General features: G+C 25.8%; 11 protein-coding genes across 11 annotated transcripts; 6 read left to right on the top strand and 5 right to left on the bottom strand.

Moving 5' to 3' along the window:
- Window positions 1–290: 290 nt before the first annotated feature.
- On the bottom strand, window positions 291–1937 carry AAJ76_7000117869 (er to golgi transport protein rad50-interacting protein 1; the record flags this gene model as incomplete). Its single annotated transcript, XM_024476263.1, has 1 exon — window positions 291–1937. One exon carries the CDS (start codon window positions 1935–1937, stop codon window positions 291–293), a length of 1647 nt encoding a protein of 548 aa, XP_024331858.1.
- Window positions 1938–2559: 622 nt separating this feature from the next.
- AAJ76_7000115561 (arginyl-trna synthetase) lies at window positions 2560–4245 on the bottom strand (the record flags this gene model as incomplete). Its single annotated transcript, XM_024476262.1, has 1 exon — window positions 2560–4245. The coding sequence occupies one exon, from the start codon at window positions 4243–4245 to the stop codon at window positions 2560–2562; it is 1686 nt and encodes a 561-aa protein (XP_024331857.1).
- A 479-nt stretch (window positions 4246–4724) lies between these two features.
- On the top strand, window positions 4725–5585 carry AAJ76_7000115081 (zinc finger domain-containing protein; the record flags this gene model as incomplete). The annotated part of the gene is made up of 1 exon (XM_024476260.1): window positions 4725–5585. One exon carries the CDS (start codon window positions 4725–4727, stop codon window positions 5583–5585), a length of 861 nt encoding a protein of 286 aa, XP_024331856.1.
- Window positions 5586–5972: 387 nt separating this feature from the next.
- AAJ76_7000113833 (coiled-coil domain-containing protein 94) lies at window positions 5973–6350 on the top strand (the record flags this gene model as incomplete). The annotated part of the gene is made up of 1 exon (XM_024476257.1): window positions 5973–6350. The coding sequence occupies one exon, from the start codon at window positions 5973–5975 to the stop codon at window positions 6348–6350; it is 378 nt and encodes a 125-aa protein (XP_024331855.1).
- Window positions 6351–6360: 10 nt separating this feature from the next.
- Window positions 6361–6555, top strand: AAJ76_7000113445 (hypothetical protein; the record flags this gene model as incomplete). Its single annotated transcript, XM_024476256.1, has 1 exon — window positions 6361–6555. The coding sequence occupies one exon, from the start codon at window positions 6361–6363 to the stop codon at window positions 6553–6555; it is 195 nt and encodes a 64-aa protein (XP_024331854.1).
- An 8-nt stretch (window positions 6556–6563) lies between these two features.
- Window positions 6564–8066, bottom strand: AAJ76_7000111740 (hypothetical protein; the record flags this gene model as incomplete). The annotated part of the gene is made up of 1 exon (XM_024476255.1): window positions 6564–8066. One exon carries the CDS (start codon window positions 8064–8066, stop codon window positions 6564–6566), a length of 1503 nt encoding a protein of 500 aa, XP_024331853.1.
- Window positions 8067–8520: 454 nt separating this feature from the next.
- On the bottom strand, window positions 8521–10608 carry AAJ76_7000109198 (glutaminyl-trna synthetase; the record flags this gene model as incomplete). The annotated part of the gene is made up of 1 exon (XM_024476254.1): window positions 8521–10608. One exon carries the CDS (start codon window positions 10606–10608, stop codon window positions 8521–8523), a length of 2088 nt encoding a protein of 695 aa, XP_024331852.1.
- Window positions 10609–11049: 441 nt separating this feature from the next.
- Window positions 11050–11742, bottom strand: AAJ76_7000108064 (proteasome subunit beta type-6; the record flags this gene model as incomplete). Its single annotated transcript, XM_024476253.1, has 1 exon — window positions 11050–11742. The coding sequence occupies one exon, from the start codon at window positions 11740–11742 to the stop codon at window positions 11050–11052; it is 693 nt and encodes a 230-aa protein (XP_024331851.1).
- Window positions 11743–12399: 657 nt separating this feature from the next.
- Window positions 12400–13080, top strand: AAJ76_7000107406 (lipid phosphate phosphatase 1; the record flags this gene model as incomplete). The annotated part of the gene is made up of 1 exon (XM_024476252.1): window positions 12400–13080. One exon carries the CDS (start codon window positions 12400–12402, stop codon window positions 13078–13080), a length of 681 nt encoding a protein of 226 aa, XP_024331850.1.
- Window positions 13081–13982: 902 nt separating this feature from the next.
- On the top strand, window positions 13983–15140 carry AAJ76_7000105823 (transcriptional activator; the record flags this gene model as incomplete). Its single annotated transcript, XM_024476251.1, has 1 exon — window positions 13983–15140. One exon carries the CDS (start codon window positions 13983–13985, stop codon window positions 15138–15140), a length of 1158 nt encoding a protein of 385 aa, XP_024331849.1.
- Window positions 15141–15205: 65 nt separating this feature from the next.
- On the top strand, window positions 15206–16933 carry AAJ76_7000104600 (ubiquitin-protein ligase; the record flags this gene model as incomplete). Its single annotated transcript, XM_024476250.1, has 1 exon — window positions 15206–16933. One exon carries the CDS (start codon window positions 15206–15208, stop codon window positions 16931–16933), a length of 1728 nt encoding a protein of 575 aa, XP_024331848.1.
- Between the last annotated feature and the right edge of the window lie 464 nt (window positions 16934–17397).

The raw sequence follows: 17397 nt of genomic DNA, 5'->3' as shown, positions 1-17397 counted from the left end.
TCGCTTGACAGCTCAGTTTTTAGTATCGCCCCCATATTAGTGCTTAACATAAATTAGGGTTTAATAAAATAATAGAATATAACATATTATAAATATTTAATATCAAAGTTATCTTGTTAAATGATACATCAAAGAAGACTTTATTATTTTTTGTAAAATATTAGTTGTCTAATCTTTTTGTGTGTAAAATGAAACCCTAAAAGTTATATTTTATACAAATTATCAGCGAATACATTAAACTTCATAAAAGCAATTTATTGTAAAAAAATATAAATAACTACATATAGCTTTTATTGTAAATATAAATCACGTATAAATTTTGAAAATTTGTTGTCTACATTTTTATTTTCAAAAATCCCTTTAATACATTTCATACATTCCCTACTATCCCATTTTTTAACATCAAAATATTCTTTCAATTTTTTAAACAAATTTAAATAATTTGAATATTCCTGTCTGTCTAAGGGCTTATGTGCCAATGTATTAAATAAATACTTATCGATCATATTTGAAGCAAGATCTTTTAATTTATTAAATCCTTTGCAAATTTTATAATCCTCAAAGATCTTATATAAATCATTTATAAAATAAAACTTTAGATTGATTATATTATTTATATCGTTCTCAAACAATGTCTTAATTAATTTAAAGTTTTCCAAATTAAATTTAGAAATTTTTATTAAAATCTCGTCAATCTTATCTTCTGTATCAATACCATTTTCCTGATAAAACTCTTCAAGTAAAAACTGTACCGTCTCTTTAAAAGTTTCAAACATATTAAATATGTATAATAATACGTGTATTTCTTTCCTATTAATATATCTCATACTGTCGATAAATACCAAGTTAAAATCTAAAATATGATCTATAAAGAAATTTACATCAACTTTTACTTGTTTTTTGTTAAGATCTAAAATTTCCTTAAATACTTCTTCGTATTCACTGAACCAACTAGTATAATCATGTTTGTGAATATCCTGAACTTTAAATAAAATATTCTTTTTTTCTTGGTTCACTATTTCATTTTCAAAAGAAGAAAAATAAGTTTCAAGATTTACATTATATTCTTTAGCTATCTTATTAATAAATAAGCTTAAAAAATAATTAAAATTTAGAATTAAATTTCTCTTTTGTTTGCTGTCTATTTCTTCTATTTCTTTAATTCGCTTATTAATCAACTTAATAATAGTTTTAATAATATTTTCTAAAAAATCCTGGTACTCCACAGGTTCAACTTTATTCTCAGATGTATTGTATATCGTCAGAAATTTACAAACTTCTTTAAGTTTTTTATCCAAAAAATTAAAAATCCATTCAGCTTTATCAAGCCTATTTGTCTCACTATCACTTAAAAAATGATATTTATATCTTTGTGAGATAAATTTTTTCATGCATGTCAAAAATAATTTCTCATTAAAAAATATTTCATATTTTTGTACAAACTTAATTAAATAAATCATATTATGTATATCCCTAGTTTTAGATATTTCTTCAATTAGAAGTGCTTTTAAATGTTCATTTTTACGATGTTGCAATAACTTAATTTCATTCTTTAAATTTTTAAAAGATTCTGCTTCTTTCAACAATCCATTTAAACTTTCAAATGAAGAAAAAATTTGTAAATTAAAATTCCAATGTAAAGAATTTATATTTTCAATAATATTATTGTACTTGGTTTTATAAATTTCTTCTATGTCCTTGTATTTATGCTGTTTATATTCTTTTATTAATGATTTTAATTTAACAAATAAAGCTTTCTTCTGTTTAAGTTTTTCCTTTAGTGCTTCATATTGATCAGATAAATAATATTTGTTACATTTTAGTGCTTCTAGCCTTTCTTTGGCTTCATTTTCAATATTAATTAATGTGTTGTAGTTTTCTTTATATTCTTTAAGTTCTCTTTCAATCTGCTCTTTTTGTTTAGCTAAGTTTTCCATGGGATGAATATTTACAGTTCAAAAATTTAAGATACATTTAGGCATGCACCAGTATAAAGTAAAAAGATACAAAATTGAATATTTAGAAAATTAAGTTTTATTGTTATTTGTCGTTTTAAACTTTTTCACATGACTTAAATATAATGTTTTGTTTTTTTTAATATTTCTCTTGTCTTCTAGCATAAAAAATTAGAAGTTCTCTTAATATTTAAAATATATCAAAAATTTTATCTATTTTTACAAATGATTTTTATTTTGTAGTGTATGTAATATTTGAAAGGAGCTACAGTTAAAGGTTTACAAAATAGTATCAATGTTTATGTTAAACAAAAATTTTTTTGATTTAACTAGCTGTCAATTGTTTTTAATATCATAGTTTATAAAGTGACTATTAAAACTAAGTACAAAAAAGAATGATTTAATATGTTTAGTTAGACAAAAAGAATATACTTGTTTACGCAAAACAATTAAAACTTTTTCCAATAATTTGTGCTTTCGAACCTTTTACTTTCCAACGTAAAAAAGACAGTAAGATATTATTTGTTTAGTCATTAAAATGTTACTATAAGGTCTAAACGAATAAAGTATCAAAGTAAAAATAAAAAAATTTATTCTAATTTTTTTACATTTTGTTTAGAGGAGTAAGGCCAAATAATTTTAGTGTAGTCCCAATAATTAAACGAGCACATTTTAAAACTTGTAATCTAGTTTTGGCTACAGAAGGTTCTTCTCCTTTTACTTTTAACGAACTATTATATGAGTTAGTAAGCCAACACAAATTCGATACATATGTAAAAAGCTTATTAGGCTCATTGTCTTTAAAGCTGCTTATAACAACTTTTTCGAACCAAATAAACTGATACAGAAGATTTAAAATTTCTTCTTGTTCTAAACATTTACTATCAATCTTAATATCCTTATTCAAATCAATATCCTTATTCATATCTTCAATACTTTTCAATCTACAATGTGCATATTGAATGTAAATGCCTGTTCCTTTAGTATTCATTGCTCTTTTTTCGACATCAAACTTATACCCTTTAATTCTTTTGGCTGAGAAATCCATAATAATTAGCGTTGATACAGCCAGATTTAGAGCAGTAGCAGATACATCTTTAATTTGTGCCTTTTTTTCAGGATTAGCATCAATCTGTTTCATCATCACATCTGTTGCTATATCAATTATGTCTTCTAAAAATTTAACTGTACCTTTACGTGTAGACATTCCACTAACCATTCCATATTGTACATGTTCTAAATTATCAAAAATCTCCGCTTTACGTAAAGTAGCAAATAAATCTTCAAAATGTTCTTTCTGTTCGCTTGAAACAACATAAATTAATTTTTTGGGGTTATAACGAGCAATTCGATCTTTAGCAGCAGAAAAATCTCTAGTTAGATAAAGAGATGTACCATCCGATTTTATAACTAAAGGATTTTTTTCTTTGCCTAAATCAAGACAAACTGACCCATCCGAATTTTTAATTAAAAAATTGCATTTTTTAATATCATCTTGGCAAGTTTTTTCATAAAAACTTTCTCCAGAATATTCTTCAAATTCAACACCCAATTTGCTGTATAACTCTTTGTATTTGTTAATGCTTAATTCTCGGAAATGCGACCATTTGTCTAACAAAGAGCTATCAGTACCCTTCTCCATTTTTTCAAATATTTTTTTAGCCTCCACGTCAACACTAGGATCTGTAGCTTTGGCCTGACTTATTTGAACATAGACATTAAATAAATATTTAATCGGATCTGTTTTTAGTTCCTCGGGGTTACTAAATCTTTGTGATCCGAGTAATACAAGACCAAATTGTTTACCCCAGTCACCGAGATAATTAATACCAACAGCCTTGTAACCACAAAATGCATGAATTTTTTTTACAAAATTTCCTAAAATTGTAGTTCGAAAGTGTCCCATATGAAAGATTTTCGCAATATTTGGACTACTGTAATCAATTACAACAGTTTCACCATTTCCTATATTATTCCTACCAAAGTCTTCTCCTTTTTCTAAAATGGTTGTTAAAATTTCGTAACTGTATGGAATTAAATTGATATTAAAAGATATTGATGACTTAAAAGTAGTAAAATCTTTAATTAGCAAAAACTTTGCTGTCTTAAAGTGACTATATAAATCATTTATATCTAAATTTTGTAATTCTAATTTAGGTAAAAATAAAGTACAATGAGGTTTCCCTGAAACATTAGTAATTGTTAAACATGTTCTAATTTGTTCTTTAGTTAGAATCTTTAATTTTTCTATTTCTTCAACAACATCTTCTAAAATTTTATCTAAAAACATAATTAGGGATAAAAATAAAACGTTAAAGTGTTTAAAATTTATTCGCTGCAAATTTAAAAAAATATAGTTTTTAGATTTGAACTATTAAAAAGTGTGAAACAAATAGCAAATGTTTTTATATAAAAAAATTAAAATAAAAAACCAGAACTACTTCTGGTGTAAGCTCCCAAAATATACATGCCGTCCTTGCGCAGGGGTCATGCTAATCTTCTCAGTGTTTTTGGAAAATTTATGATGCCAATAGCATAACCCCTAAATTTGATTTTTTTTAAATAAAAAATATTTTAATAATTTTTATCAATGCATTGGTATGAGCATTTTAGCTTTAATTCTCTCTTACCTATCAATTTTGTTTAAAGTTATGCTAAAGGAGAATTTGACTAAATTTTTGATTTGTTAAAAAAATATTTTTTAAAAATGATAATCACTACAGTTTCTTATTTGTGCATAAATTTCTGTAATTTTATAAAGAAAAACGAATGATCGATCACAATATGAAACGGATAAATTTTTCTTTAGAAGGATTGTTTAATAATCTGAAACATCAACTAGATCCTGAACTATACATTAATGAAGTAGAATTGGAAGATTTTAAAAGCCGTATAAAAATATACAATATTCAAGGTTTTTACTATATTTCTGTGTCAACGTTTCAGGAGATACTTTATATTTATGCTAAAATACCAAAAAATGAAACTTTATTTGAATTTTTTCTAGAAATGGTTAGTATTTGTAAAATAGAAGATACAACTTCTGGAAATAAAACAAATGAATTAGAATTATGTAGAATAGACCAATTAACTGATAGTATTTTTGATCTTTTAAGGAAAAAATATGAAGACCTTTCTAAGATCGAAGATGAATCGATTTTTGAGAAAATTGACATTTCACAAAATAAAAGTAACTCTTTAAATTTAAATAATGAGTTTCCATTTGAGCAGTCATGGTCGTCTTCAGATTTTGCGAATACATTAAATAACATATATACAGCCAATAACTTTTTAGATATCCCAAATCAACCTTGTCATAATACTTTCGAACTGCCTAAGAAAGCATTTGGCAGAGGGCGAAGTAGATCTAGGCAAGTTGATATAAAAGATAGACCTTTTATTTGCGAATATCCTGAGTGTAAAAGAGCATTTAAGAGATTTGAGCATTTAAAACGCCATAATAAAATGCATACGGGGGAAAGGCCTTATAAATGTAAATACCCGGGATGTTTAAAAACCTTTTCTAGAAGCGACAATCTTGCGCAACATTCAAAAATTCACAACGTATCCACAAAATCACAAAGTCTTACCTTTCAAAACTATTATGGAACAAATAAAGATTTAGATTAAAAATAAAAAAATTCTTTAAATGCGTTGTATTTTTTATTAAAAATTTGTGTGTTTACTATTTTATTAAAAAATAACGTTATTAATCGAAACGTTTTTGTTACTTTCATTGAACCATTTTTATTGACTAAAAATTTCTTTATATAGGCATTTGTAGTAATTTTTTCACATTTATATATATGTCTTGGATGTAAAGTTTTTCTGTGTGAGACACTAACATTGGCCAATGACATAATCAAAAAGTCTACCCTCAACAAAAACTTTAAACAATATATTTTGTATAAAGATTAGTTATTGTTGGTTAATTAACGTTATATATTTCTTGTAGTTTCAATAATTTACCGCATACATTTTTTTTTAAATATTTAAAAATAATTAATCCTTTTTTAGATGTTAAAAAATAAAAGAAGTGTTACTCGTTTTTGTCTTCCATTTATGATTAAATGCTTGAGTTGTAATGAATATATTGGCAAAAATAAAAGATTTAATACTAAACAAGAAGAAATTTTAGAAGAAAAGTATTATGGCATCAAAACTTATCGATTTATTTTTAAATGCACCAATTGTTCAAGTATTCTGTCAATAAAAACTGATCCTAAGAATGGTAAATACTCAACAGATAAAGGATGCATAAATATTTCTACTTCTATTGAAAATAATAAAGATGAATTTCTTGAGAATTCAAAGAATATTGAACAAATTAAAGAGGATATGAAAATGTTATTAAGTATTGAACAAAAGAATAAAAAATATAATAAAACTACATAAATACCCTTTTATGGAAGGATATCAAAAAATAGAAAGACTTAAAAATCTTGTTGAGGCTTCCGCGCTACTAGATGAACAATTAAAAGAAATATTAACTAATTTAAGTAATTTGGAAGATGTAATGTTTTATGGAGAAGCTATAAGTGATCGTGTAAATAAGACTTTTAATTTGTACTCTGAATTTAAAGAAATTTTAAACAAATAAATCATTTCTTATTTTGATCTTTTATACAGTTTTTCTATTAATTTAATTTTATAAATATTTGTATCTTTATTATCCAATATAAGATCTTTATGTTTATGCAATATAAAATCCAAAATCTTAATTAAAACAAGTTCAGAAATGTTTTTAGATTCAATAAAAATATCTAATATTTTTCTAATATAATTAAATGTATATTTATGCTGCAAAAATGCGCTTATTTCATCTTCCCAAAGTTCAATATGTCCATTTATTAATTTATCTAACAAGATTAAATATAAACCTAGCTCAGTTTTTAAAAACGAATTATTAAAATGCTCTTTTACTTCATTATAATTTTCAAAAATAAAATTCAAAAAATCTGTAGTCACATCAAAATCTGCTAAATGTTCATTATTAATAAATTTAAGGTAATCTATAAAATTTCTTTGTTTTAGAAGACAATTTGCATAAGTTTTGTTTAGTCCATCTGAATTAAAATTATTCCTTATAGCATATCTCTGTAAAAAATCAAAAATAACAGGATTCATATTTAGATTCAAGATAATTTTATCAAAAAAATGATTTGAATAGGCAGTAAATGAAAAATAATCCAGTGCAACTTGCCAATCAAGTTTTAACAAGTTATTTCCCAGTTCTAATATAGAATCATAGATATCACTCCTATTACTTATGTTATATAGTAAACAATAAATCATTTTGATCCAACCCGATGATGATTTAATAAGTTCATCGTAGTTATTTGTTAAAATATAGTATATTTCATCTTTACAAGAAATTAGATCATTCATTTCTTTCAAAACGTCATTTAAGGAGTTTTTTGAGCTTCCATATGCCAACTTAAAGCATAAAATTTCAGACCAATGAAAATCGTATTGAATTTTACCAGTAAATATATCTTGTAAAGAACAGGGAAGACTGTAATAATAATTTTGTATCCATTCTTTCCTCAACAAAGAATATTTCAAGGAAGAAATTTTACAATTTCTATAATGCGCTTCAATTTTTGTCAATTCTTCGAATGCTTCACGACAATTAGGATAAAGTTTAATTAAGTTTCCTATGTTGCCCCTTAAGGCATGTACAATCTCATTATCATCATCTATTCTGCTATTAGAATTCAGCCATGTATTAACTACATAAAATAAAGATAGTTTATTATTGTTTAACAATGATATTAAGTGAAGAATAGAATGAAATCTTTTCAATGCTTTTTGTTCTTTTTTTGCGCTATTTTCTAAATGTGAAATAATTACAAATCTTAAATCATCTAAAAAATTTAATCTGGCTGTATTAAGTTTACAAATGTTGTCTCTCTGATTTTTGACAATTTCAAAATATGCATTTAGAAGTTTGAATGCATTTTTATCTTGAGGCACAAGTTCCTTAAGAAACTTCACTGTAAGTTCGAATGCCTGAGAATAAAACCCTATCATAGAAATATCTAATTCAATATTTTGTGTTTTCAAAGATTTTTTAGGTAAATAAGAAATAACATTGATAATGGAAAACATTTGCAGGCCCGAAAAAAGATTTATATTTAAACTGTCAAGTGTATCAATTAAATTAAAAAACAAAATTTAATTTATTAAATTTGCAATTATTTTAAATACATAAATAAAAAATATTTTATAAATATCTTTATTGAAGTGTGTTTAGTACTTTAAAAGATATAATAATTCTCCCCTGTATCTCTTTTTAAGTCCTTAATGTTTTTCGTTTGTGTTTCAAATTTAAAATTATTATTAACTCAAAGAAGATTTATGGTTTATAAAAGTACTAAATCATAATGTTAGGTTCTGTAGTGTTAGTGTTGTAATTTAAACAAATTTTAATTTTTATTATTAATTTGACGTGAAATTGGTTGCGAAAATAGACCCATGTTATTTTAGGCTGCATCACATAAAATTTTTGCAATTTTTAAAATAAAACTAATTTTTTATAAAAACTAACATTCAATTAAAGAGTTTATATAAGAGTAATAATTCGATTAAAAACTATATTCTCAGGTGTCGTGTCTGGATCTACGCAAAAATATCCAACTCTTTGAAATTGAAATTTGTCTTCAACCTCACACCCTTTAATTCTATCATCGCAATATCCAACCACTGTCTTTAGACTATCAAGATTTATATTGTCTAAATAATTACCTTCTTCGGGATTAAATGACCTGAATAAAGGATCATAAAGCCTTATAGTAACCTTTATACTATCACAACTTACCCAATGAATAAACTTTTTGGGTGTTTCGTTTGTTAATTCCGCAATAATCATGTCATTATCAAATTTTATGAATTTAATTGCGCCAAACATATACAACCCAACAGATTGATTTGGTGTAAAGCGTAAAAAGTCCTTATCATCATCTTCCATTTTGAAATCTGACTTTTCAATATAAATATAAGGTTTAAAGATTATTTTTTGATTGCTGTTTGGAATTGAAATTTCTTGCTCTTTCGCATTTCTAATATAAATCTTAAGAGGATCCATTACACACATAACTCTTTGCGTTGTTTTATTCAATTCATCTCTAATAAAACTTTCAAATTTTTTGTTATCAATAATAGTCTCTGCATATGTTATCCCTAGACTTTTAACAAAATTGTTTATAGCTTGTGGAGGTATACCTCGTCTCCTCATACCTTTTATAGTATACAGTCTTGGATCATCAAGTTCTATGCCATATTTCTTAAGTGGCACGATTTTTCTTTTACTTAATACAGTATTACTGATATTTAATCTACTAAACTCCCATTGAACTGGTTTATAAATTTCTAATGCATCCAAAAGCCATTTATAACTTTCTTGTCTAGTAAAAAATTCTCGAGTGCAAAAAGAATGAGTAACATCCTCAAGAGAATCAGAAACACAAAGCGCGAATTCGTACGATGGATACAAATTATACTTATCTTTAGTTACAACATGATCACAATCAATAATCCTCATGCCCACTAAATCAAACATCATTGGATTCTTAGACCTTATATCCATTTTAAACCTCAATGTATAGTCTCCTTCTTTATGTTTCTTTTCTACCATCTCTCTAAAAATTTTAAGATTTTCAGAAATTTCTCTATTTCTATATGGACTAAGAATCAATCCCAATTCTTCAATACTCTTATCTTTGTCAGTTTCAAATGCCTCTGAAAGCATTCTTCTTCTTTTTTTTAATTCTTCATTTGATAACTCACAAATATAAGCCTTATCTTTTAATATCAATTTCTCAGCAAGTTCACACATATCACCAAAATATTTACTTGACGATGTAATTGCATAAGGTTCAAATCCTAACCATTTAACGTCTTCAATAATAGATTCGAAATAATAATCTTCTTCATTTCTCGGATTTGTATCGTCAAATCTAAGATAACAAATTCCATTATATTTTTCCGCGTATCCAAAATCAAGATTTATAGCTTTTGCATGACCAATATGTAAAATACCATTTGGCTCTGGGGGGAATCTAGTAACAACTTTTCCACCTGTTCTTTCTAAATGGTCTTTTAAAATTTTTTCGTTAAGTTGTGGATTGTCACCGGGTTTATGTAACATTGATACTTCTCCTTCTTCAAGCCAATCCTTAACCTTTTTTGACTTAGAAGTATCGATCTCAAATTTATTAACTTCGTCCATTAAATATTTTGAATCTTCAAATGGAAGTTTATTCTTTAAAATAATATAAACTTCTTTTTTACTTTTTCCGGACAAACAAGCTTTATTAATTATCTCTGAAACTTCTTCCTTTGATTTGGTGTTTTTTAATATAAAATCTTTTAATTCTTCGTAAGTAACATCAGTATTCTTAATGGCAAACTTCATAGAAGCTCGCAATGTTGCATCGTTTTTTATGACATTTTCATTAATTAATATACCAAAAATTAATATATCAATTTTTTTTGGCGCAGTACACGCAAGAGTAAAAAGAAGTTTATTGTCCGTATCAAAATTTGTATAAAGCGTTTCTAGGTTTTTCTTAAGTTGCTCTTTTTGTAAAATATTTTCTTTTTTATCCTCACTGACATTTAATTTTTTTAACAAACTTTCAACATCAAACATCGGGGGTAAAAAAAAAATTTTTTTTTAATATTTTCACAACAATTCAGATTCTTTAATACTGTATTAAATTAATATATTTTATAGAAAATAAACAATCAACATAAAATCTGTAAAAACAAAATTTAAAGAAATTTCTGTGGTGTTTATGACTTAAAATACTTTTATTACATAGTATTATAAAGGGGAAAAACAGCACCTCTCCTTACAATAAATTTCATTATTTGTAAAAACAAAAAAAATTTGTAAATAGAAAATTTCTTATTTAAAACTCTTGATTTTATAAAAATAAAACTAGCATAAATTAAGAAAATTTTGCAAAAATTTCATTTTTATTTAAACAAAGTTTTATTTAGATTTTGCATTAACAAGCTTCAATAGATACAATAATGTAATCATAAAAAATAATTAGTAAATACAAACTTACAAAATATAGATTTATTTTTAATTAAGAATTTTTTCTCCAGAATAAAAATATCTTTTAACTCCTTCTCTAGAAATTGAGGCCATCCTAATACTTCCCCCAGATGCATTGTCTCGCCTGATCGCACAAGTAATTGCTTGTTTAACAAATTCAATAGCTTCCTCAAGTGTCATATTATCTTTATACAGAGTATCGCATAATCCATAAATGTATGCTGATCCCGATCCTCCAATTTGCCAGTCTGCCTCTGTAATTGTCCCACCAAGTGATATATTATAAATTTTTGGGCTGGTATCATATCCTGCAATTATTAAGCCCGCTAAAAGGCTTGGATTTTTATATATAATTTCTTTTGCAATCATTGCAGCTTTTTTTACAGAGGGTATCTCTTTATCAATAAACGAGCTTCGTTGCACAACTTCCTTAACGTATTGTGCTATGGCTTGTGTGTCAGCAGCACTACCAGACCTACAACAGTAAATATTATCAGAAATTTTAGTTAACTTGTCAGTAAATCTACTTGAAACATATGTACCCATTGAAGTCCTACAATCAGCACCCACCAAAACTCCTTCGTCGTATTTCACGGCCATGATTGTTGTTCCTGTCATTTCTGGTAAATTTGTACTAAAATTTTCTTGTGATTCTATGTATTGGCTATCCATTGGGGGTACAAATAAAAAAATAAGATATAAAAAGGAGGAAATACACATAAGGAATTTTACATTTTCTTATATAACAATTAATTGCTATTTTAGATATTTTTTTGGTTTTTTAACCTTTATGACTTCCTTAAAATACGACTTACTAATAGAATAAGTAACTTATTATTTACTAATAGAATAATTTACCCTGAATTTTGATTATAATTCTTAATATTAAAGCGTATATTTAAACACCAATTCTTGTTAATATATGTTTATAATGTAATATTATTTAATCTCAATTATGTCAAGCACTTATAGCTAAATAAAACAAATAATTTTTTACTTGCTTTTATTAAGCCTTTCTTTTATATGACTTAAATATAATAAATTACACTTGTAAATTATTAGACCTTGCTTTGGTAACTTAAATACTTTATGCGCACTAATCCAGATAATAAGTTAGATGTGACCCCTGCTGTCTTAAAGACCACTAATCTTTACTCTGTATATTTCCGTTTAGAAGGTTATTATATATTAAATATAAATATCTTATTTTAAGCTCTTAATCCATTCTTATTCATTTTAAATTAAATTAACAAATCATAAGTTAATTAAATTATTTTAGACAAAGGTAATTAAAGTACAAGAAATTTCCATGGAATTAAAAATAAATCGTATGTTTACAATAATAAAGATTATTTTCATGCATAAATACCCTTTTATATGAAATTAGATAAAATTGTTTTTGTTATAGGAGTAGTATCTTCACTATTTATTATTTTGGCATTAAACACAAACCCAAAAGTAGTAAGATTTAATAAGAAAGACAAAAAGATATCTAAATCTTATAAAAAAAAAGAATCAATAAGTATAACTACTGTTTCATTTATTTCTGTATCAACCCCTCTCATTTTATTTTTTACAGTATCTCGGATACTTAACATAGACTTTGAACGGGAGCTTGAATTTTACATTAGTTTTTTAACGTGTCAACTCTTTATGGCAGCTTTGGTAGAAAATTTCAAAAATATTTGTGGAAGATTGAGACCGGATTTTCTTGATCGGTGCAGGCCGATGAGAGGTGTTTGTACAGGAAATAATAAGGTTATACGAGAAGGACGTAGAAGTTTCCCATCTGGACATTCGGCTACTGCAGCGTGTGGATTTTCATTTGCTTCACTTTTTGTTGGTTCCAAATTTAAAAGTTCTAGTCAAAACTCCTTTTTAAAAAGTAAGATTTTAAAAGGATTTTTATTGTTTCTTTGTATATTATTTCCTTTGTATGTCGGGTTTACTAGATATATAGATAATAGGCATCATATTTCCGATGTATTGGGAGGATTTTTATTTGGAATTATGTCTAGTCTTTTTTTTTATAATTTTTATTCTAAAAGACACATTTAATAAAATATAAAGTAGAAATACTATTAGATATGTTTAACAGTCAATATGCTGCGATAATTTGTTTAATTTTTAAGTTCATACTCAAATGAAATATACAAGGATTTCTTCAGGGTCTAATTTGATTATAATATGTTATATATGGTTTTTTATTCAATTCTTAATATTTTAATTGCCAAAATAGAAAAAATTTAAAACTACAAATTTTTGTTTTAAAGAAGGGTTTAACGTTTTTGGTATCACTAAATAGCATTTACATAAATTTATTTAAATTGCATAATCTTTAAATAGATTTTGTACATGTACTAATTTTTTATGCCGTTTATAATTAAAATAAAGTTATTTGTTATAATTTTTAACTGACATTATTTACACCAACGAATGCATCCAATAAAAGGCAAAAATATATTTAAATTTTTAATCATCAAAAAATTACTGTTGATAATTTATATTTGTCATTTAAAAAGCCAAATTTTAATAAATTAAATTCAAAATAATTTTATTCTTTAAAATGCGCATAAAAATGTCAAAATTTAAGTTTAAACTTTTATAAAGCAAAGCATTTTGTTACACTTTTAAGTAGAAATGATTTCTCTTCTTGGTTTTTTTAATAGTAAAAAAGATAATTTGAATTATAAATGCTACTACCTTTATTCCCTTAAAGTAATGGTTAAGTAACAGAAGACTTAGATTTCTTATTTAACCTGCTTAAATACTTTTATTCTCACTCTGAAACTTTTGTATCTCAGAGTTCTGTTTTATATTCAACTTTTCACCTTAAACTTGATAATTGGGTAATTCTCTGTCACTGGTGACAACAAGATTATTAACTGAGGACTGTAATCATAAAATTTCTACTATTTAATTTTTTCATATATTAGAAAATTATCTAACATTTTGTTCCCATGAATTTCTTTGAAGAACACGATGAACAGAACAATAAAAAAACCAAAGAATTACTATTGCACGAAAATTTCAAAAATAATAATATTAAATTGATGTTTATTTCCAATGCCGATAAAACAACCAGCTCTGTACTTTTAATCAAACTAAAAACACTTTTTCAAAAGCAGCTATCAAAAATGCCTAGGGAATATATACTTAGACAAATATTTGATTCTAAACATATAAACCTTATTATATTAAACAATAAAGATAACATTGTAGGGGGTATTTGCTACAGGCCTTTTTACGACAGAAAATTTTTTGAAATTGTATTTTGTGCTGTAGACCAATTTTACCAAGTAAAAGGAGTTGGAAGTTTTATGATGGACATTTTAAAAGAACATACAAAAAATGAAATTTATAAATACACCACAGATTATAAATTTACAAATCAAATAATACATGATCTAAATTTTTATAAAAAAAGTTACGATAAATTTATAGGTAATATATTTTTTATAACTTATGCAGATAATTCTGCTGTAGGATATTTTAAAAAACAAGGATTTAGTCAAAATTTATCATTTGATAGTTGGATAGGATATATTAAAGATTATGAAGGAGGGACATTAATGGAATGTAATATCTTGTGGGATATTAATTATTTAAATAAGTATGAAATAATAAAAAATAAAAGACATGAATTTATAGAGGAATTGAAAAAATCTACTTCATTTTTCAAAACTTACAAGATAGAAAGACCATTGTTTGATATTAGATCTATACCTGGAGTCACTGCAGATATGAGAATAAGTACTGATAAACGTAACAAAGAAAATTGTTTGGATGGATTTATTCAATTATTGATTAATGTATTGAAAAATGATCCAAACTCTTGGCCTTTTTTAGAACCTGTCAATGCTAAGGATGTTCCAGAATATTATGAGATTATTAAGTCACCAATGGATTTATCAAGAATTAAAGATAAATTTCATAAAAAGTTGTATACAAATTTAGATGTTTTTATCTCAGATGTACATTTAATGCTTAATAATTGTTTTAAGTTTAATGCTAGGGACACACAATATTATAAGTGTGCACAAGCCCTTTTTGAAAAATTTGAGGAAAGACTAAAATTTTATGATGAATCTGTCAAGTTATGGAATCTTAAAAATTAATAGTTTTTTATTGGTGGTATTTTTAAGGAGTGTAACTATTTATTTTTACTTTTTTAACCCAAACAATGAACTACCAAAGCACCACTACGTTAATAAAAAATTTTATTCTCTTAGCTTATGCTGACATTTTCAATGAAAGGAAATATGATATGATAGGGACTACAAAAAATAGCAATGAACTTGTTATTCATTCATATAGTTTCGAGAAAAAAGTTTACGAACAAGTTTTTAAATATGAATTTAAAGAACCAATATATTCTGTTACACCAGGAAATTTTACTGGCAATGGCAAGACAAGCCTAGTTATAACGCGTGTTGAAGGAGACCATTTTATAAATAGTTGGATGGAATTTCCTGAAGATAAAAATCCCATAAAAAATTATAGGATTGAGGATCTTAAATCTTCTGATCATCCACCGATGGCTATTACAGATTATAATACGGCAATGCCTGCTATAGTTTTGGGGCATAAAAATAAAATCACTTTTTATACATACGATATGACTAATAAAAAGATGGTGTCTGATTCAACTTTTAAATTAGATGGCGATTTGTGTAAAGATCATCCATATTCTTTTGTTGATTTAGATGGCGATCTTAAAGCCGAATTGGTTGTTGTATTGGAAAAAGACAATAAAAAGGTACTTCATGTTTATAAACATGTTTTGGGTGCCTTTAAAAAGACCTTTTCTCTTAATTTACCTGATGGCGAAATTGGACCAATTTTATTTGGTGACTTTACTCATAAAGGCCTTAACAGTATGGTTTTTATTCACAAAACCAATAATAATGAATACTTCCTCAATTTTTTTATAAACAATTTTTATAGGAATAATCCTGAATTTTATAAAGATAGTGCTTTCTCTGTGGATGTAAATACTCAATTACCTGAAATATTTTCTTATTCTAAAGACAATTATATAAAAATGCCATTCAATGATATTGCACCAGGTTGCACACCAATTTTAAAGATTGATTTCTCGGACAATGAGAGTGAACCAAATAAAAGTATACCTGGTGGCATATTTTGTACTGATATTAATTTAGATGGATATTTAGAGCTATTTATAGTTGCTAAAAATAATCAGAATAAAGATGTTATTGTGCCATTACGGCTTAATGATTCTTTGGATCAATTTAAAATTTACAGTAAAGTAAAAAATTTTTGCAATCCTGAAAACGTAAAGTCATTTTCAACTATTGATTATGACAATCGAGGCAAAGAGAATATTATTATTAACCGCAGAAGTGAAGGGGATATTATAGTTGAAGAATATTACAATATACTTAACAATAACAATATGAAGCTTAGTTTTACCACCACATTAAAAAATAGTAAGGATCATTCTTATGGTATGGGACTTCCAGGCACTGCTTATTTACTTATAGCTAATAATTCACAACAACTTTTCTACACTTGTAATTTTGGTCCAGGTCCATTTTTAAGCCTAACATCTCAGACTACTTTAATTGGGCTCGGTGATTCGACTTATATGATTGACATGTTAAAAATTGGCCTTCCTGCGGCGCTTAATGAATACAAAGGTCTTTATATAATATCTTCAAGCATAATACAAAACTTTGATCTGATTATTTCTGCAGAAAAAAATGGAAAGTACAAAGTAGAAGCTTTTTTCAAGATTGTAACATACTTTATGAAGATAGTATATGTACTAATAACTGTCGGTGTGGCCAATGCAATTGCTTTAGTTGTTATTTTATACAATCAGACGAAAAAAATAAATTTAGCCAGGACTAAAGATAGCATGCATCCATTGTTTAGATCTCTTTAATGATATTTGAAACAAGTTTGGCGTTTAGTTATTAAAAACTTCTTCTTTTGTTCCTTAAATTTTTTTATATTAGCAAAGAATTTTTTGTAATTTGTGTAGTTATCTTTTTCTCAATTGTGTAATTTCGACTACTAAAAAAGAAAAATAAATTGATTTGTTAAGTACCTGGTTTGTCGTGCTCTTTATAAAAATGTTGTATTTTCATCTTACAAAACAAATATTACTGTGTAGTTGTGCGTAGGAGATCAATCAAATGACATTTGCTGAACATATTACTTTTTTTTATTTTTCCATTAAAAATTATCTCTAATTATAAGCCTTAATGGCTACATAGATTTTTATGGCTATTTTCCATTCTGTTTAAACCGTTGTAAGCATGACATAGCTGAGGTTTATAAGGTTATTTAAAGTACTTTTACTTACAAATACTTTAGTGAATTTCTTTATTAGTTCTTTAATGTTAA

Source organism: Vairimorpha ceranae (assembly GCF_000988165.1).
Source record: "Vairimorpha ceranae strain PA08 1199 chromosome Unknown NODE_7, whole genome shotgun sequence".
Taxonomy (NCBI): Eukaryota; Fungi; Microsporidia; family Nosematidae; genus Vairimorpha; species Vairimorpha ceranae.
The sequence above is the reverse complement of the archived record's forward strand: the minus strand, read 5'-3'. Positions and strand labels throughout refer to the sequence as shown.